This window comes from Coregonus lavaretus (genome assembly GCF_964263955.1).
Source record: "Coregonus lavaretus genome assembly, contig: HAP1_SCAFFOLD_703, whole genome shotgun sequence".
NCBI classification, from domain to species: Eukaryota; Metazoa; Chordata; class Actinopteri; order Salmoniformes; family Salmonidae; genus Coregonus; species Coregonus lavaretus.
In genome coordinates, this window is record NW_028161954.1 from 241,993 (window position 1) to 262,803 (window position 20,811).

The window sequence follows — 20,811 nt, forward strand, 5'->3', positions numbered from 1 at the left end:
AATACACTGAAAACATTCAAAATACATCGTCTATACAGCCAGAAACAACAATGAGATGTCAAAACAAGTTGACATTGAGGTTAAAACCTCTTAAGGATCTGACCCTTTTTTTCAATTTTCACCTAAAATGACATACCCAAATCTAACTGCCTGTAGCTCAGGACCTGAAGCAAGGATATGCATATTATTGATACCATTTGAAAGGAAACACTTTGAAGTTTGTGGAAATGTGAAATTAATGTAGGAGAATATAACACATTAGAGCTGGTAAAAGATAATACAAACAAAAAAAACATGCATTTTCAGTGTTCTTTTTTGTTCCATCATCTTTGAAATGCAAGAGAAAGGCCACAATATAATATTGCAGTTTAGGCGCAATTTAGATTTTGGCCACTAGATGACAGCAGTGTGTGTGCAAAGTTTCAGATTGATCCAGTGAACCGTTGCAATACTGGACTATTTTGTATGAAGTCTGCCCAAATGTACCAAATTGGTCAATTGATACATGTAAGTTTACACACTCCGAGGAATGTCATACATGATGGATCATTAGCTTATACACTAACTTTCACACATCTAGATGGCCGGGCTGGGTGGGTGTGGAGCCAGAGACAGCCGAGGTTCAAACTGTAGAACCCAGTTTCTACATTTGAATTTAAAAATTGATTTTATCAAACAAAACTATGCTACATTTTATCTCTGGGACCCTTAGGATTACTGAATGTAAGTACATTATTTACCTTCAGAGGTGAATGTATCAAACTATTTGCCGTGGTATGTTTTGTTGTTGTTGTGCACTCTCCTCAAACAATAGCATGGTCTTGTTTCACTGTAATAGCTACTGTAAATTGGACAGTGCAGTTAGATTAACAAGAATTTAAGCTTTCTGCCCATATAAGACATGTCTATGTCCTGGAAAGTTTGCTGTTACTTACGACAGTCATGCTAATCACATTAGCTCACGTTAGCTCAACCGTCCCATATACGGGACACTGATCCCATAGAGGTTAAAGGAGGTGTGCTTTATCAATTTACCAGATTCTGCTAACCATTACTTTGGACAAAATTAAGAGGTCAATATTATTGTAATGATTTTTGTACAAAAAACATATTAAATTCCAGCTCCATTTGAGCAAATTTTGAATGTGCGATTAATTGTGATTAATCACAGCAAATCCTGTGATTAACTCAATAAAATATACAAATATCGTTTGAGAGCCCTAGTTTTATATGTTTTAAGGATTCTTTAAGGTGTCATTGAATAAATGTTAAAAAATATTGAAACAGCTGCAGTCCAGTACTGAATATTGATGTATTACTGTTTGCATCTCTTTTGTCGTCTGCAATCAGATTACCTCAATGAAACACTAGATGGCGCCAGTGGACCCTCAGCTCAGAGGCCTTAATGTCATTCTCTGCTCATGGTTTATTATGGTGAATAGGACAGCGTGTGAGAAACCTTACCTAACACAAGACAGTAATTATAAATGAATACATGGTCAATAGTGATGTTGTCTATTGTGACCCAGTATTTCAATGGTTGAGCATTATTCAAGCATACTGAGTCCTGACACCTGCTTTTCTATAACACAGCACTTCAGGGCTTTTATATGGCAGATCTTTTTGCTTGTATACAGCACAATAACATGTCACCACTACATTCAGGGTCAACATACACTGTGGCGACCTTACACCTGGAGAGCATCCAAAGGTTTGTATCTCTTGGTGTAACAGCTTAGGTTTTGTGTTGACAGCTGCAGTAAGGTCCTCGGTTTAAGCCCGAGTTGGGCCTACCCCCCTGACCTTTCCATTTCAGGACTTCCTGTAGATCTATATAATGTGTTGTTTTCATACCATGTAAACACACACACACACACACACACACACACACACACACACACACACACACACACACACACACACACACACATCGACTGACTGGTCCTGGGCCCACCACAATAATGTGAGGGAGGATGTGATACCCAGTGCAGGAGAAAGCAGAGATATGAGGAACACCGTCCATAAGATTTCGGACAATTATTAGCCACATTTTGAACATAGAGACTCTTTAAAGGCTGTGGTGGGCCGCACAAACACACACAAGAACTTCATTTGACAACACCGATCGACTGCAGACAGTGAAAGACCTCCGAAGGGAAGAGGGACATACAGCTAGAAGGTAAGACGCCCAGTACCTAAATATGGTGTTGATTGTGAAAATGCTGTATTAGTTGACTCACACTCTCACTTCGGATCATAGGTTTCCCTCTATTTTCAGAGGAGAAAGCAGTCAGTGTTAGTGTAATGTCTGACGCTGTTGGATGTTGCTAGCTAATCCTCCAGAGATTGGTTCCGGAACTGCAAAGAGGCTCATACAACGTGACAGTGTCCTAGGCCGAGTCCCAAATGGCACCCTATTCCTTATATAGTACTATGTTTTATTAGGGTAGGGTACTATATAGGAATAGGGTGCCATTTGGGACTCGTGCCTATTCTATTCTCAACTTTTGCACACATAGCACACCCAGCACACTCTCAGAGAAAATTAAACTTTGACGTTTTAAGGGATTACAATATGGTAGTTTCCATGCATTCAAAAGAAGGCAGCTCCTGCCGACTGCTCCCTTGTAAAGCTTCGAAGAGCTTCTTCCTTTAACTGTTGAATAACGTTTGACACTTCAACACACCTGCACAAGATGTTTGCACAAGTTGTGTGTGTGTGTGCATCCCTTTTAAAGTTCTCCATAGTATTAAAATACAAATTCTACATGCAAATTATTGTCGACTGCTAGTAATACATTTAAGTCATTTTAGCAGACGCTCTTATCCAGAGCGACTTACAGTTAGTGAGTGCATACATTTTCATACTGGCCCCCCGTGGGAAACGAACCCACAACACTGGCGTTGCAAGCGCCATGCTCTACCAACGGAGCTACAGGGGACCTAATAGAGGTAGGAGAGTTGTTTGTAGGTACAGTTTAAGTCGGAAGTTTACACACACATTTACATATACATAATTTAGCAGACGCTCTTATCCAGAGCGACTTACAAATACACCTTAGCCAAATACATTTAAACTCAGTTTTTCACAATTCCTGACATTTAATCCTAGTAAAAATTCCCTGTCTTAGGTCAGTTAGGATCACCACTTTATTTTAAGAATGTGAAATGTCAGAATAATAGTAGAGAGTATGATTTATTTCAGCTTTTATTTCTTTCATCACGTTCCCAGTGGGTCAGAAGTTTACATACACTCAATTAGTATTTGGCAGCATTGCCTTTAAATTGTTTAACTTGGGTTAAACATTTTCAGGTAGCCTTCCACAAGCTTCCCACAATAAGTTCGGTGAATCTTGGCCCATTCCTCCTGACAGAGCTGGTGTAACTGAGTCAGGTTTGTAGGCCTCCTTGCTCGCACATGCTTTTTCAGTTCTGCCCACACATTTTCTATAGGATTGAGGTCAGGGCTTTGTGATGGCCACTCCAATACCTTGACTTTGTTGTCCTTAAGCCATTTTGCCACAACTTTGGAAGTATGCTTGGGGTCATTGTCCATTTGGAAGACCCATTTGCGACCAAGCTTTAACTTCCTGACTGATGCCTTGAGACTTGCCAAAACTATAGTTTGTTAACAAGAAATTTGTGGAGTGGTTGAAAAACGAGTTTTAATGACTCCAACCTGAGTGTATGTAAACTTCCGACTTCAACTGTAGTTGTTGTGCGTTTAAACAGTATAGTGAACACAGGCTGCAGGCAGCAAACTAAACATCACTCACAGCAGTGGAAGGGAGGATGTGGCTGAGATGTAGAGAGGGGGGGGGGTAGATGAGGTGAGCAGCTTGGCATCAAAGCCGACGGGGTGTAATGTCGGAGGGTGTTGTGAGGTGGGAAAGCAAAGGCAAAAAGGCGGCACTGTCTCTGCAGGTCACAGAGATGAAGACGACGACATGAAACTGACTGCACAGCTCTTGTAGACGTAACGAACAGCATTCAAAAACGGAACATGCAATGGTTAACTTAGAGATCATGAGATACAGAACGTGAGTATTAACTGCTGTAAATCTTTAATTGTACATGGACAAGACAGGCTAGACTATAATACTGTAAGCAATGGTTTAGTCAATAGCATTTTAAGGACTTGAATTTGAAGGATTTTTGCCAAATAGAATGAACTTACCCCCCCCCCCCCCCCTCTCGATCAAAGGCTCCAACAAGAGAAGAAGATACAAATGGAAGACACCATTGACACCGCCATAGGGGTGTTCTCTGATCAGTACCTTGTGTCCAATGACAGTTTACTGTTCAACATCACCCCAACCCACTTTCCCCCCCTGCCACCCATAATAGACCAGACCATCAGCGTCACCACCATAGTCATCCTCTTCATCACCATGGTTTCACTGGGCTGTACCATGGAGGTGTCCAAGATCAAGGTGATTCTCATGATGATGCTCATCTCTAGTTTGGTTCTCTAGTTTCCGGTTGTTTCAGACTTTTTGGGGTTATTTTCATCCTCTTTTTGTGATGATTTTTTTGTGATTAAAGCAGTTTTAGGGTTTGTGAAAATGTATACAAATGAAAAATTATATTCATAACATTAATATTGTTATTAATCTATTTATATAGGCCCACATCCTGAAACCTAAAGGAATAGCCATCGCAGTGGTGGCCCAGTTCGGAGTAATGCCCCTCACTGCCTTTTCATTGGCTAAGGTTAGTATTTCTCATTGGTTAAGGTTAGTATTTCTCATTGGCTAAGGGTAGTATTTCTCATTGGCTAAGGTTAGTATTTCCATAGCTGTAGCGGCGCTGATCTGTGGATTCATATGTGTGGTTCTATAGGTGTTACAGCTGGAGCCGATGGAGGCTGTAGCGGTGCTGATCTGTGGATTCATATGTGTGGTTCTATAGGTGTTACAGCTGGAGCCGATGGAGGCTGTAGCGGTGCTGATCTGTGGATTCATGTGTGTGGTTCTATAGGTGTTACAGCTGGAGCCGATGGAGGCTGTAGCGGTGCTGATCTGTGGATTCATATGTGTGGTTCTATAGGTGTTACAGCTGGAGCCGATGGAGGCTGTAGCGGTGCTGATCTGTGGATTCATGTGTGTGGTTCTATAGGTGTTACAGCTGGAGCCGATGGAGGCTGTCGCGGTGCTGATCTGTGGATTCATGTGTGTGGTTCTATAGGTGTTACAGCTGGAGCCGATGGAGGCTGTAGCGGTGCTGATCTGTGGATTCATGTGTGTGGTTCTATAGGTGTTACAGCTGGGGCCGATGGAGGCTGTAGCGGTGCTGATCTGTGGATTCATGTGTGTGGTTCTATAGGTGTTACAGCTGGGGCCGATGGAGGCTGTAGCGGTGCTGATCTGTGGATTCATGTGTGTGGTTCTATAGGTGTTACAGCTGGAGCCGATGGAGGCTGTAGCGGTGCTGATCTGTGGATGCTGTCCAGGGGGAAGCCTCTCCAATATACTGGCCCTGGCTCTGAAGGGAGACGTGAACCTCAGGTAGACAACACTCTTAACTATTCACATGAACCTCCATACACTTTCATCTATTCTCATCCAAAACTCCCCATTATCACAGTGTGGCATAACGCTCAGATGAATCATCTTGTTTCTGACACTAAAGACTCATCAGCCAGTTATTGTTCCCCAAATTGTACATATACCGGTAACTACAACTCATTTCCCGAGCAATGTGAATGTGGAAGACTGGAAATCAAGGCTCAAGACATCAGATAAATATGCATACCTACTTATCCAGTCCTAGGTGTCAAATAAAGGGGTTAATGACCGGTCAGTTAAAACTAAAAGGTGTGATGGATGGCGTGTCTGTCTGAGAGTATGTATTATTAATATGATAATAGCTTTATGATGAATAATGACAATGAACTTATCCTCTGCAGCAGAGGTAACTCTGGGTCTTCCTTTCCTGTGGTGGTCCTCATGAGAGTCAGTTTCATCATAGCGCTTGATGGTTTTTGCGACTGCACTTGAAGAAACTTTCAAAGTTCTTGAAATGTTCTGTATTGACTGACCTTCATGTCTTAAAGTAATGATGGACTGTCATTTCTCTTTGCTTATTTGAGCTGTTCTTGCCATAATATGGACTTGGTATTTTACCAAATAGGGCTATCTTCTGTATACCCCCCAACCTTGTCACAACACAACTGATTGGCTCAAACGCATTAAGAAGGAAAGAAATTCCACAAATTAACTTTTATTTATTTATTTTTATTTATTTTTTATTTCACCTTTATTTAACCAGGTAAGCCAGTTGAGAACAAGTTCTCATTTACAACTGCGACCTGGCCAAGATAAAGCAAAGCAGTGCGATAAAAACAACAACACAGAGTTACATATGGGGTAAAACAAAACATAAAGTCCAAAATACAACAGAAAATATATATACAGTGTGTGCAAATGTAGCAAGTTATGGAGGTAAGGCAATAAATAGGCTATAGTTCAAAATAATTACAATTAGTATTAACACTGGAATGATAGTTGTGCAAGAGATGATGTGCAAATAGAGATACTGGGGTGCAAATTAGCAAAATAAATAACAATATGGGGATGAGGTAGTTGGGTGGGCTAATTTCAGATGGGCTGTGTACAGGTGCAGTGATCGGTAAGGTGCTCTGACAACTGATGCTTAAAGTTAGTGAGGGAGATAAGAGTCTCCAGCTTCAGAGATTTTTGCAATTCGTTCCAGTCATTGGCAGCAGAGAACTGGAAGGAATGGCGGCCAAAGGAGGTGTTGGCTTTGGGGATGACCAGTGAGATATACATGCTGGAGCGAATACTACGGGTGGGTGCTGCTATGGTGAACAATGAGCTAAGATAAGGCTGGGATTTGCCTAGCAGTGATTTATAGATGGCCTGGAGACAGTGGGTTTGGCGACGAATATGTAGTGAAGACCAGCCAACAAGAGCGTACAGGTCACAGTGGTGGGTAGTATATGGGGCTTTGGTGACAAAACGGATGGCACTGTGATAGACTACATCCAATTTGCTGAGTAGAGTGTTGGAGGCTATTTTGTAAATGACATCGCCGAAGTCAAGGATCGGTAGGATAGTCCGTTTTACAAGGGCATGTTTGGCAGCATGAGTGAAGGAGGCTTTGTTGCGAAATAGGAAGCCGATTCTAGATTTAACTTTGGATTGGAGATGCTTAATGTGAGTCTGGAAGGAGAGTTTACAGTCTAACCAGACACCTAGATATTTGTAGTTGTCCACATACTCTAGGTCAGACCCGTCCGAGAGTAGTGATTCTAGTCGGGTGGGCGGGTGCCAGCAGCGTTCGATTGAAGAGCATGCATTTAGTTTTACTAGTGTTTGAGAGCAGTTGGAGGCTACTGAAGGAGTGTTGTATGGCACTGAAGCTCGTTTGGAGGTTTGTTAACACAGTGTCCAATGAAGGGCCAGATGTATACAAAATGGTGTCGTCTGCGTAGAGGTGGATCTGAGAGTCACCAGCAGCAAGAGCGACATCATTGATATACACGGAGAAAAGTGTCGGCCCAAGAATTGAACCCTGTGGCACCCCCATAGAGACTGCCATAGGTCCAGACAACAGGCCCTCCGATTTGACACATTGAACTCTATCTGAGAAGTAGTTGGTGAACCAGGCGTGGCAGTCATTTGAGAAACCAAGACTATTTAGTCTGCCAATAAGAATGCGGTGGTTGACAGAGGCATCAAGCCTTTGCCAGGTTGATGAAGACGGCTGCACAGTACTGTCTATTATCGATCGCGGTTATAATATCGTTTAGGACCTTGAGCGTGGCTGAGGTGTACCCATGACCAGCTCGGAAACCGGATTGCATAGCGGAGAAGGTACAGTGGGATTCGAAATGGTCGGTGATCTGTTTGTTAACTTGGCTTTCAAAAACTTTCGAAAGGCAGGGCAGGATGGATATACAGTGGGGAGAACAAGTATTTGATACACTGCCGATTTTGCAGGTTTTCCTACTTACAAAGCATGTAGAGGTCTGTAATTTTTATCATAGGTACACTTCAACTGTGAGAGACGGAATCTAAAACAAAAATCCAGAAAATCACATTGTATGATTTTTAAGTAATTCGTTTGCATTTTATTGCATGACATAAGTATTTGATCACCTACCAACCAGTAAGAATTCCGGCTCTCACTGACCTGTTAGTTTTTCTTTAAGAAGCCCTCCTGTTCTCCACTCATTACCTGTATTAACTGCACCTGTTTGAACTCGTTACCTGTATAAAAGACACCTGTCCACACACTCAATCAAACAGACTCCAACCTCTCCACAATGGCCAAGACCAGAGAGCTGTGTAAGGACATCAGGGATAAAATTGTAGACCTGCACAAGGCTGGGATGGGCTACAGGACAATAGGCAAGCAGCTTGGTGAGAAGGCAACAACTGTTGGCGCAATTATTAGAAAATGGAAGAAGTTCAAGATGACGGTCAATCACCCTCGGTCTGGGGCTCCATGCAAGATCTCACCTCGTGGGGCATCAATGATCATGAGGAAGGTGAGGGATCAGCCCAGAACTACATGGCAGGACCTGGTCAATGACCTGAAGAGAGCTGGGACCACAGTCTCAAAGAAAACCATTAGTAACACACTACGCCGTCATGGATTAAAATCCTGCAGCGCACGCAAGGTCCCCCTGCTCAAGCCAGCGCACATCCAGGACCGTCTGAAGTTTGCCAATGACCATCTGGATGATCCAGACGAGGAATGGGAGAAGGTCATGTGGTCTGATGAGACAAAAATAGAGCTTTTTGGTCTAAACTCCACTCACCGTGTTTGGAGGAAGAAGAAGGATGAGTACAACCCCAAGAACACCATCCCAACCGTGAAGCATGGAGGTGGAAACATCATTCTTTGGGGATGCTTTTCTGCAAAGGGGACAGGACGACTGCACCGTATTGAGGGGAGGATGGATGGTTTCTGTACCAAATATTAAGTTCTGCTTTTCTGATGTATCAAATACTTATGTCATGCAATAAAATGCAAATTAATTACTTAAAAATCATACAATGTGATTTTCTGGATTTTTGTTTCAGATTCCGTCTCTCACAGTTAAAGTGTACCTATGATAAAGATTACAGGGGGGTTGGGGGGGGGGGGGGGGGGGGTAGCCAGGTGGAAAGCATGGCCAGCCGTAGCAAAATGCTGGTTGAAATTCTCGATTATTGTAGATTTATCGGTGTGATAGTGTTTCCTAGCCTCAGTGCAGTGGGCAGCTGGGAGGAGGTGCTCTTATTCTCCATGGACTTTACAGTGTCCCAAAACCTTTTGGAGTTAGTGCTACAGGATGCAAATTTCTGTTTGAAAAAGCTAGCCTTTGCTTTCCTAACTGCTTGTGTATATTGGTTCCTAACTTCCCTGAAAAGTTGCATATCGCGGGGGCTATTCGATGCTAATGCAGTACGCCACAGGATGTTTTTGTGCTGGTCAAGGGCAGTCAAGTCTGAGGAGAACCAGGGGCTATATCTGTTCTTAGTTCTGTATTTTTTGAATGGGGCATGTTTATTTAAGATTGAGAGGAATTTACTTTTAAAGAACAACCAGGCATCTTCTACTGACGGAATGAGATCGATATCCGATATCAATTAGGAAGGCCTGCTCGCTAAAATGTTTTAGGGAGCGTTTGACAGTGATCAGGGGTGGTAGTTTGACCACGGACCCGTTACGGACGCAGGCAATAAGGCAGTGATCGCTGAGATCCTGGTTGGAGACAGCGGAGGTGTATTTAGAGGGTAAGTTAGTCAGGATGAAATCTATGAGGGTGCCCATGCTTACGGATTTAGGATTGTACCTGGTAGGTTCGTTGATAATTTGTGTGAGATTGAGGGCATCTAGTTTGGATTGGCCGGGGTGTTAAGCATATCCCAATTTAGGTCACCAAGCAGGACGAACTCTGAGGATGAATGTGGGGCAATCAATTCACATATGGTGTCCAGGGCACAGCTGGGGGCTGAGGGGGGTCTGTAGCAAGCGGCAACAGTGAGAGACTTATTTCTGGAAAGGTGGATTTTTAGTAGAAGCTCAAACTGTTTGGGCACAGACCTGGATAGTATGATAGAGCTCTGCAGGCTATCTCTACAGTAGATTGCAACTCCACCCCCTTTGGCAGTTCTATCTAGACGGAAAATGTTGTAGTTGGGTATGAAATTTCAGAATTTTTGGTGGCCTTCCTAAGCCAGGATTCAGACACTGCTAGAACATCAGGGTTGGCGGAGTGTGCTAACGCAGTGAATAACTCAAACTTAGGAAGGAGGCTTCTGATGTTAACATGCATAAAACCAAGGCTTTTACGGTTACAGAAGTCAACAAATGATAGCTCCTGGGGAGTAGGAGTGATACTGGGGGCTGCAGGGCCTGGGTTAGCCTCTACATCACCAGAGGAACAGAGGAGGACTAGAATAAGGATACGGCTAAAGGCTTTAAGAACTGGTCTTCTAGTGCGTTGGGTACAGAGAATAAAGGGGGCAGATTTCCGGGCGTTGTAGAATAGATTCAGGGCAGTATGTACAGACAAGGATATGAGTACAGTGGAGGTAAACCTAAGCGTTGGGTAACAATGAAAGAAAGAGCATCACTTGAGGCACCGATTGAGCCGGTCTCGGCATGTATGGGGGGTGGAACAAAGGAACTATTTGAGGCAGTTTGAGAGGGACTTGGGGTTCTACAGTGAAATTGTATAATAAGAACTAACTGGAACAGCAATAGGCAAGGCATATTGACATGGGAGAGAGGCATAAAGCAATCACAGGTGTTATTAGAGAGAGCTAAGACAACAACTGGTAATGGCGATAAAGTTTGGCTGAGGCTAAACAGATAAACAGGACAGGGTACCGTGTAAAGGAACAGTCCAGCAGGCATCAGCTGTGCAGCTGAGTGATCATAGCAGCAATATGTGAGTCCGAGAACAGTTTGAATTGGTGCTACAGCACAGCAAGCAGGAAGCATGGCTGTTGTTTGCGTGTGCTAGCGGGCCGGGGCTAGCAGATGGATCTTCGTGGTCGTCGCAACGGGAAGCCTGTTGAAACCACAGACGATTACGTCGGCAGACCAGTCGTGATGGATCGCCATGCTCTACCAACTGAGCTACTCTGTGTCGACTCTAGGAGGTCCCGTCCGGTTGACAGAGAGGTAGATAGCCGGGAGATGTGCCTGACTCAAGGCTAGCTCAAGGCTGATTAGCCAACAACAATGTTCATTTGGTTGCAGCTAGCTAGTTGCGATTATAGATTTTAGTCATTTAGCAGACGCTCTTATCCAGAGCGACTTACAGTTAGTGAGTACATACATTTTTCATACTGGCCCCCCGTGGGAATCGAACCCACAACCCTGGCGTTGCAAACGCCATGCTCTACCAACTGAGCTACATCCCTGCCGGCCATTCCCTCCCCTACCCTTGGACCAATTGCGCGCCGCCCCATGGGTCTCCCGGTCGCGGCCGGCTACGACAGAGCCTGGATTCGAACCAGGATCTCTAGTGGCGCAGCTAGCGCCGCGATGCAGTGCCTTAGACCACTGCGCCACTCGGGAGTTTGATTAGCCAGTGTTAAAGGTCCAGTGATTCAGTGATTCCGGCAGAAAATCTGATAGGTTCTGAGTCGATAACGCGCTGTGCAGACAGTGCAGACTGGCCGATAATAGTCCAGGCTAGAGCTGGCTGGTAGGTAGTGCAGGCCACGGACAATGGTGAAAAACCGCTAACGGTGGTTAATAGCAAGTTGCTAGTTAGCTGGTTAGCTGGCTACTCCCGTCCGGTAGACAGAGAGGTAGATAGCCGGGATATGGGCCTGCTCGAGGCTAGCTCAAGGCTAACTGGTGCTTGCTTCGGGGGCAGTGGTGATTAGCCTACAGCAACATCCATTAACAAGGCACACCTGTTGAGAGAATGCCAAGAGTGTGCAAAGCTGTCCTCAAGGGAAAGGGTTGCTACTTTGAAGAATCTAAAATGTGAAATATATTTTGATATGTTTAACACTTTTTTGGTTACTACATGATTCCATACGTGTTATTTCATAGTTTTGATGTCTTCACTATTATTCTACAATGTAGAAAATAGTAAAAATTGAGAAAAAGCCTTGAATGAGTAGGTGTGTCCGAACTTTTGACTGGTACTGTACATTAGTGCCTTGGTAATCACCCCGTTAGTACAGAGCTGAATGACCTGGCTTACATCGACATAGATCAGGGTTCCCCAATTGGATATATATATATATGCAGTGCATTAGGAAAGTATTCATACTCCTTCTCTTTTTCCACATTTTGTTACGTTAGACTTATTCTAAAATGGATTAAATTATGTTTTCCCCTAATCAATCTACACACAGTACCCCATAATGACAAAGCAAAAACAGTTTTTTAGATATTTTTGCTAATTTTTTCAAAATAAAAAACGGAAATACCTTATTTACATAAGTATTCAGACCCTTTGCTACGAGACTCGAAATTGAGCTCAGGTGCATCCTGTTTCCATTGATCATCCTTGAGATGTTTCCACAACTTGATTGGAGTCCACCAGTGGTAAATTAAATTGATTGGACATGATTTGGAAAAGCACACACCTGTCTATATAAGGTCCCACAGTTGACAGTGCATGTCAGAGCAAAAACCAAGCCATGAGGTCGAAGGAATTGTCCTTAGAGCTCCGAGACAGGATTGTGTCGAGGCACAGATCTGGGGAAGGGTACCAAAACATTTATGTAGCATTGAAGGTCCCCAAGAACACAGTGGCCTCCATCACTCTTAAATGGAAGAAGTTTGGAACCACCAAGACTCTTCCTAGAGCTGGCCACCCGGCCAAACTGAGCAATCAGGGGAGAAGGGAGGTCAGGGAGGTGACCAAGAACCCGATGGTCACTCTGACAGAGCTCTAGAGTTCCTCTGTGGAGATGGGAGAACCTTCCAGAAGGACAACCATCTCTGCAGCACTCCACCAATCAGGCCTTTATGGTAAAGTGGCCAGACAGAAGCCACTCCTCAGTAAAGGCACATGATAGCCCGTTTGGAGTTTGCCAAAACGCACCTAAAGGACTCTCAGACCATGAGAAACAAGATTCTCTGGTCTGATGAAACCAAGATTGAACTCTTAGGCCTGAATGCCAAGCATCAAGTCTGGAGGAAACCTGGCACCATCCCTACGGTGAAGCATGGTGGTGGCAGCATCATGATGTGGGGATGTTTTTCAGCGGCATGGACTGGGAGACTAGTCAGGATCGAGGGAAAGATGAACGGAGCAAAGTACATCCTTGATGAAAACCTGCTCCAGAGCGCTCAGGACCTCAGACTGGGGTGAAATTTCACCTTCCAACAGGACAACAACCCTAAGCACACAGCCAAGACAACGCAGGAGTGGCTTCGGGACAAGTCTCTGAATGTCCTTGAGTGGCCCAACCAGAGCCCGGACTTGAACCCGATCAAACATCTCCGGAGAGACCTGAAAATAGCTGTGCAGTGACGCTCCCCATCCAACCTGACAGAGCTTTAGAGGATCTGCAGAGAAGAATGGGAGAAACTCCCCAAATACAGGTGTGCCAAGCTTGTAGCGTCATACCCAAGAAGACCCAAGGCTGTAATCGTGCCAAAAGTGCTTCAACAAAGTACTGAGTAAAGGGTCTCAATACTTATGTAAATGTTATATTTCCAGGGTGGTTTTCAATACATTTGCAAAAATTTCTAAAAACCTGTTTTTGCTTTGTCATTATGGGGTATTGTGTGTAGATTGATGAGGGGGGGGGGGGGGACATTTAATCCATTTTAGAATAAGGCTGTAAAGTAAAAAAAATTGGAAAAATTCAAGGGGTCTGAATACTTTCCGAATACAGTGCTATGAAAAAGTATTTGCCCCCTTTCTAATTTTCTCTACTTTTGCATATTTGTGATACTGAATGTTATCAGATCTTCAACCAAACCTAATATTAGATAAAGGGAACATAAGGGAACATAAGTGAACAAATAACACAACAATGACATATTTATTTCATAAACAAAGTTATGCAACACCCAATTCCCCTGTGTGAAAAAGTAATTGCCCCCTTACACTCAATAACTGGTTGTGCCACCTTTAGCTGCAATGACTCCAACCAAATGCTTCCTGTAGTTGTTGATCAGTCTCTCACGTCGCTGTGGAGGAATTTTGGCCCACTCTTCCATGCAGAACTGCTTTAACTCAGTGACGTGTGGGTTTTCAAGCATGACCTGCTCGTTTCAAGTCCTGCCACAACATCTCAATTGGGATTAGGTCTGGACTTTGACTAGGCCATTCCAAAACTTCCAATTTGTTGCTTTTTAGCAATTTTCATGTAGACTTGATTGTGTGTTTTGGATCATTGTCTTGCTGCATGACCCAGCTGCACTTCAGCTTCAGCTCACAGACGGATGGTCTGACATTCTCCTGTAGAATTCTCTGATACAGAGCAGAATTCATGGTTCCTTCTATTAAGGCAAGTCGTCCAGGTCCTGAGGCAGCAAAGCATACCCCAAACCATCACACCACCACCACCATGCTTGACCTTTGGTATGATGTTCTTACTGTGGAATGCAGAGTTTGGTTTTCGCCAGACATTACTGGAACCATGTCGTCCAAAAAGTTATACTTTTGAATCATCTGTCCATAGAACGTTCTTCCAAGAGTCTTGATGATCATCCAGGTGCTTTTTGGACGAGATGGGGTCCCATTATGCCATTACTAACCCCCCTATTGTACACTTACTACTCGACCAAGACCATAACATAATTATCATAGATATTAATCAACATCACCAGGACACCCCATCCCACGTTTTATGCTACTTTTAACCACCTGGTTGGTCATGAACCCCTTCAGTTTCACAACGTACCTGGAAACCTCCATTAGGACATGATGCATGTACTTTATGGCATGGAAATACACAGCCTCTAGCTGCTCCTGCAGGTCTCATCCGACAGAGCACTCTGTTTCTGACTGTCTCAAGGACTGACCTTCTGCTAACTCTGGGTGCAGAGATTACATTTACACTAGCGTTGTCTGTCAGGCTATAGGTCAAATAGATTCAGATTTCAGATATTTTTCTTACTGTATTTTTTTTAAAGCATAACATTATCCACAGAAAAAAATACAAATTAGATAGGCACCACTCAACAGAACAACAGAAATGACAGTATAGACGAGTTGGTTGCTTAGCAACAATACCGACGCGTGCAAAAGTATGGGGCAAAACAGACAGGGTTGGCTTACATTGCTGACCACATGTAAACTATAATTAGTCTCCAAATGTTTGTTGAAAACATAACTAAGAGTCTCAGAAATACATTGTTACAGTTCTTGGTTAGCTAACTAGCGAATGTATGCCATATTAGCATAGACGTGACATTATTCAAAACACCTCAAAACAAGACATGGTATCAAGAACAAGATACAAGGAGCTGAAACGTCATTGTTGCTAGCTATCTGGCTATCCAGAATCACAACACACGGACTTCTGCCCCATTGAAGCTTGCGCTTAGTTTTTCCTGACGTTGTCAGCTAACCCATCTATTCAGATTACTGGCCCCTTGGCATTGATCCAATAGAGGAATGTCAGGGTTGTGATAGCATGGCCACAGCTATCTGTTGTTCCACATTCTGTCAATATGTAACAATGAGCATGGCTCTGATACCATAGCAGCACGCTAGCCAGGTCAGGTAGAAAATAAATACTCTCTCTCTCTTTCTCCCTCCCTCCCTCTCCCCCCCTCTCTCTATCCCCCTCCCCTTCTCCCTCCCTCTCTCTCTCTCTCCCCCCTCCCTCCCTCTCCCCCCTCTCGCCCTCCCTCTCCCCCCTCTCTCTCCCTTCCTCCCTCCCTCCCTGTCCCCCCTCTCCCCCCTCTCTCTCCCCCTCCCCCTCTCCCCCTCTCCCTCCCTCTCTCTCTCTCCCCCCTCTCCCTCCCTCTCTCTCCCCCCTCCCTCCCTCTCCCCCCTCTCGCCCTCCCTCTCCCCCCTCTCTCTCCCTTCCCCCCTCCCTCCCTGTCCCCCCTCTCTCTCTCCCCCCCTCCCTCCCCCCCTCCCTCTCCCCCTCTCTCTCCCCCTCTCTCTCCCTCTCTCTCTCTCCCCCTCCCTCTCTGTCTCTCTCCCCCCTCCCTCCCTCTCCCCCCTCTCGCCCCTCTCTCTCCCTTCCTCCCTCCCTCCCTGTCCCCCCTCTCTCTCCCCCCTCTCCCTCTCTCTCCCCCTCTCCCCCTCCCCCTCTCCCTCCCTCTCTCCCTCCCTCCCTCCCTCCCCAGTATTGTGATGACTACCTGCTCTACAGTTCTAGCCCTGGGTATGATGCCACTGCTCCTCTACCTGTACTGCCAGGGCTTCTCCAACCTGGAGAGTGCTGTTCCCTACGCTGGCATCACTCTGGCCCTGGTCATGGCTCTGTTCCCCTGCAGCATCGGCATCCTCATCAACTACTACAGGCCGCAGTACTCCAAGACCATTACTAAGGTATGGCCGATAATGGTCAGCTTTTGGGTAGTCTCGTGTTGCCATACCTCCAAAATCACGTCGTTGTCACGCCTTCCTTGGAGGAGTTTTAGGGAAACTCCCTTCCCGTTTTAGGGAAGCCTGGTTCGCTTCGAGGCTACCTTTTGGGTAACATCTTTTGGAGCAGTCCTCTACAGTTAGGTGTACAGTTAGATTTACAATCTTTTTGAAAAACACCAATCTGGTAAGGGCCTCAGTGTAAAAGTTCAAAAACATTCAAAACATACAGATACAATATAATATAATAATAATAATAATCTGCCATTTAGCAGATGCTTTTATCCAAAGTGACTTACAGTCATGCGTGCATAAATTTTTTTGTGTATGGGGTGGTCCCGGGGATCGAACCCACTACCTTGGCGTTACAAGCGCCGCGCTCTACCAGCTGAGCTACAGATACAGGTTGTTTCAGACAGATAATAATATGCAGTACTTGGCTGAACGTCTTCCTGCTCCTCAGATCGGTCTGTCCCTCCTGTTGATGTCCATGGTAGTGATCGGCCTGTTGGCCAGCATGACCATAGGAAGAATGGATCTGATGCTGACCGTCCTGTCCCCCCCACTCATGGCCACTGCTGCCATCATGCCCCTCATTGGCTACACCTTCGGATACGTCCTTTCATATCTGTTCAGACTCAACGGATCGTAAGTCACGGTGATGAGGATGATGTTGAGGATGATGGTAACATATGATAATGATGAAGATTTAGATGATGCTGATGATGGTGAAGATCATGTTTATAATTATGTTGATAGATTTCTTGTGAAGGTTTTCTATAGTAAAATATACACTACCAGTCAAAAGATTCTTCAAATAGCCACCCTTTGCCTTGATGACAGCTTTGCACACTCTTGACATTCTCTCAACCAGCTTCCTGAGGTAGTCACCTGGAATGCATTTCAATTAACAGGTGTTCCTTCTTAATGCGTTTGAGCCAATCAGTTGTGTTGTGACAAGGTAGGGGGGGTATACAGAAGATAGCACTATTTGGTAAAAGACCAAGTCCATATTATGGCAAGAACAGCTCAAATAAGCAAAGAGAAACGACAGTCCATCATTACTTTAAGACATGAAGGACAGTCCATATGGAAAATGTAAAGAACTTTGAAAGTTTCTTCAAGTGCAGTCGCAAAAACCATCAAGCGCTATGATGAAACTGGCTCTCATGAGGACCGCCACAGGAATGGAAGACCCAGAGTTACCTCTGCTGCAGAGGATAAGTTAATTAGAGTTACCAGCCTCAGAAATTGCAGCCCAAATAAATGCTTCACAGAGTTCAAGTCACAGACACATCTCAACATCAACTGTTCAGAGCGGACTGTGTGAATCAGGCCTTCATGGTCGAATTGCTGCAAAGAAACCACTACTAAAGGACACCAATAATAAGAAGAGACTTGCTTGGGCCAAGAAACACGAACAATGGACATTAGACTGGTGGAAATGTGTCCTTTGGTCTGGAGTACAAATTTGAGATTTTTGGTTCCAACTGCCGTGTCTTTGTGAGATGCGGTGTGGGTGAACGGATTATCTCTGCATGTTTATTTCCCACTGTAAAGCACGGAGGAGGAAGTGTTATGTTGTGGGGATGCTTTGCTGGTGACACTGTCTGTGATTATTTAGAATTAAAGGCACACTTAACCAGCATGGCTACCACAGCATTCTGCAGCGATACACCATCCCATCTGGTTTGTGCTTAGTGGGACTATAATTTGTTTTTCAACAGGACTATGACCCAACACACCTCCAGGCTGTGTAAGGGCTATTTGACCAAGAAGGAGAGTGATGGAGTGATGCATCAGATGACCTGGCCTCCACAATCCCCCGACCTCAACCCAATTGAGATAGTTTGGGATGAGTCGGACGGCAGGGTGAAGGAAAAGCAACCAACAAGTGCTCAGCATATGTGGGAACTCCTTCAAGACTGTTGGAAAAGCATTCCTGGTGAAGCTGGTTGAGAGAATGCCACGAGTGTGCAAAGCTGTCATCAAGGCAAAGGGTGGCTAATTGAAGAATCTCAAATATAAAATATATTATATGATTTGTTTAACACTCTTTTGGTTACTACATGATTCTATATGTGTTATTTCATAGTTTTGATGTCTTCAATATTATTTTACAATGTAGAAAACAGTAAAAATAAAGAAAAAACTTTGAATGAGTAGGTGTGTCCAAACTTTTGACTGGTACTGTATATCTTCCTTTTCCTTTTCCTCTAGTAAAAGTATATTCCAGCTCAGTACATTTCTAATGCTTGGAGGAAAGAAATCTATATACTTCAGCTAGAATTCCGTGTCAATCAATCAATCCTTATTTGGACTTCCTTCTTTCCTCAGGGGACAGAGGACCATCGCCATGGAGACGGGATGTCAGAACATCCAGCTGTGTTCCACCATTCTGAAGGTGGCGTTCCCTCCCGATGTGATTGGTCCTCTCTACCTGTTCCCTATAATCTACATAGTGTGTCAGGTGGGAGAGGCCTTCCTGCTCATCGCCCTCTTCAGGGTTCACCAGAGGTTCTTTAAAACACCAAAGAAAGGTAGGCTCGACTGACCCTGTCCTTGAGTGCTGTACAGTTACAACAAGCACCTAGTCTGAGACCTGGACATCAGGTCCCTTGGGGTGACAAAACTAATGTTTGAACTGACATAACTAATGTAGGTTTTCGCCTCAACCTGGAGACAGGGCCCTGTATTCATAAAGCGTCTCAGAGTAGGAGTACTGATCTAAGATCAGGTACCCCCTGTCCATGTAATCTTATTCTTTATTCTTTGTAAAAGGCAAAACTGATCCTAGATCAGTACTCCTACTCTGAGATGCTTTATGAATACAGGGCCCTGTCTCCTAGTTGAGGCGAAAACCTACATTAGTTATGTCAGTTCAATCTTAGCTGTCCAAGTTGCTGTCGTTTAGTCAGGCGATAGCCTCTCTCCTCCCTAGCCCTAACTGTCCTCCTCTCTTCCACAGAGAAGCAGGTGTACGAGGCAGTGGAGCTAAAGGAGGAGGCCAGCCAGCCAGCCAGCCAGCCAGCCAGCCAGCCAGCCAGCCAGCTAGCCCAGTGATGTGGCCGTCTGATCAGATGGAATCCAGAACAAACCCAGACACTATACATCCGAGTATAACTGACCAAATGATGAAAAACAAGCATTGTAATTTTGAATGACGTAAAGTGAGTGTGGAAGAGGTGAAAAAAGTATTGTTGTCTATCAACAATGACAAGCCACCAGGGTCTTACAACTTGGATGGAAAATTACTGAGGATAATAGCAGACAATATTGCCACTCCTATTTGCCATATCTTCAATTTAAGCCTACTAGAAAGTGTGTGCCCTCAGGCCTGGAGGGAAGCAAAAGTCATTCCGCTACCTAAGAATAGTAAAGCCCCCTTTACTGGCTCAAATAGCCGACCAATCAGCCTGTTAACAACCCGTAGTAAACTTTTGGAAAACATTATGCTCGACCAGTTACAATGCTATTTTACAGTAAATAAATTGTCAACAGACTTTCAGCATGCTTATAGGGAAGGACATTCAACAAGCACAGCACTTACACAAATGACTGATGATTGGCTGAGAGAAATTGATGATAAAAAGATTGCGGGGGCTGTTTTGTTAGACTTCAGTGCGACTTTTGACATTATCGATCGTAGTCTGCTGCTGGAAAAACATATGTGTTATGGCTTTACACTCCCTGCTATATTGTGGATAAAGAGTTACCTGTCTAACAGAACACAGAGGGTGTTCTTTAATGGAAGCCTCTCCAACATAATCCAGATGGAATCAGGAATTCCCCAGGGCAGCTGTCTAGGCCCCTTACTTTTTTAAATATTCACTAACGACATGCCAATGGCTTTGAGTAAAGCCAGTGTGTTTATGTATGCAGATGACTCAACACTATACACATCAGCTACTACAGCGACTGAAATGACTGTAACACTTTTACATTTGTTTTGAAATAAAAATATATATTTTCCTTATTACTTTCTAACCCTACAATCCCTCCCCTAATTGGAGTAAACTAGTTAACAACAACGCTTAGGCCACTACTTCCAGCTTATATATACTATATACATTTTATGGACACAGTCAATTTTACAATAGTTCTATTTTGTTTGTTTTTACTCCTGAACTTCCTCTACCCTCAACCTCTCTGATCATTTTCATGATGTCCATCCGGTTTGCTTCTATCTGCCATATCTTTCAAACTGTGCTCTTTCACAAAGGTTCTTAACCTATTACCTATATACAGTTGAAGTCGGAAGTTTACATACACCTTAGCCAAATACATTTAAACTCAGTTTTTCACAATTCCTGACATTTAATCCT

At 44.2% G+C, this 20,811-nt stretch overlaps 1 protein-coding gene across 1 annotated transcript; it reads left to right on the top strand.

The window, feature by feature from the left end:
• Nucleotides 1-4,229: 4,229 nt before the first annotated feature.
• On the top strand, nucleotides 4,230-19,040 carry LOC311119817 (hepatic sodium/bile acid cotransporter-like; the record flags this gene model as incomplete). The annotated part of the gene is made up of 6 exons (XM_084194475.1): nucleotides 4,230-4,433; nucleotides 4,627-4,713; nucleotides 5,395-5,507; nucleotides 16,246-16,450; nucleotides 16,950-17,134; nucleotides 18,824-19,040. The coding sequence occupies 6 exons, from the start codon at nucleotides 4,230-4,232 to the stop codon at nucleotides 19,038-19,040; spliced, it is 1,011 nt and encodes a 336-aa protein (XP_084050601.1).
• Nucleotides 19,041-20,811: the final 1,771 nt, after the last annotated feature.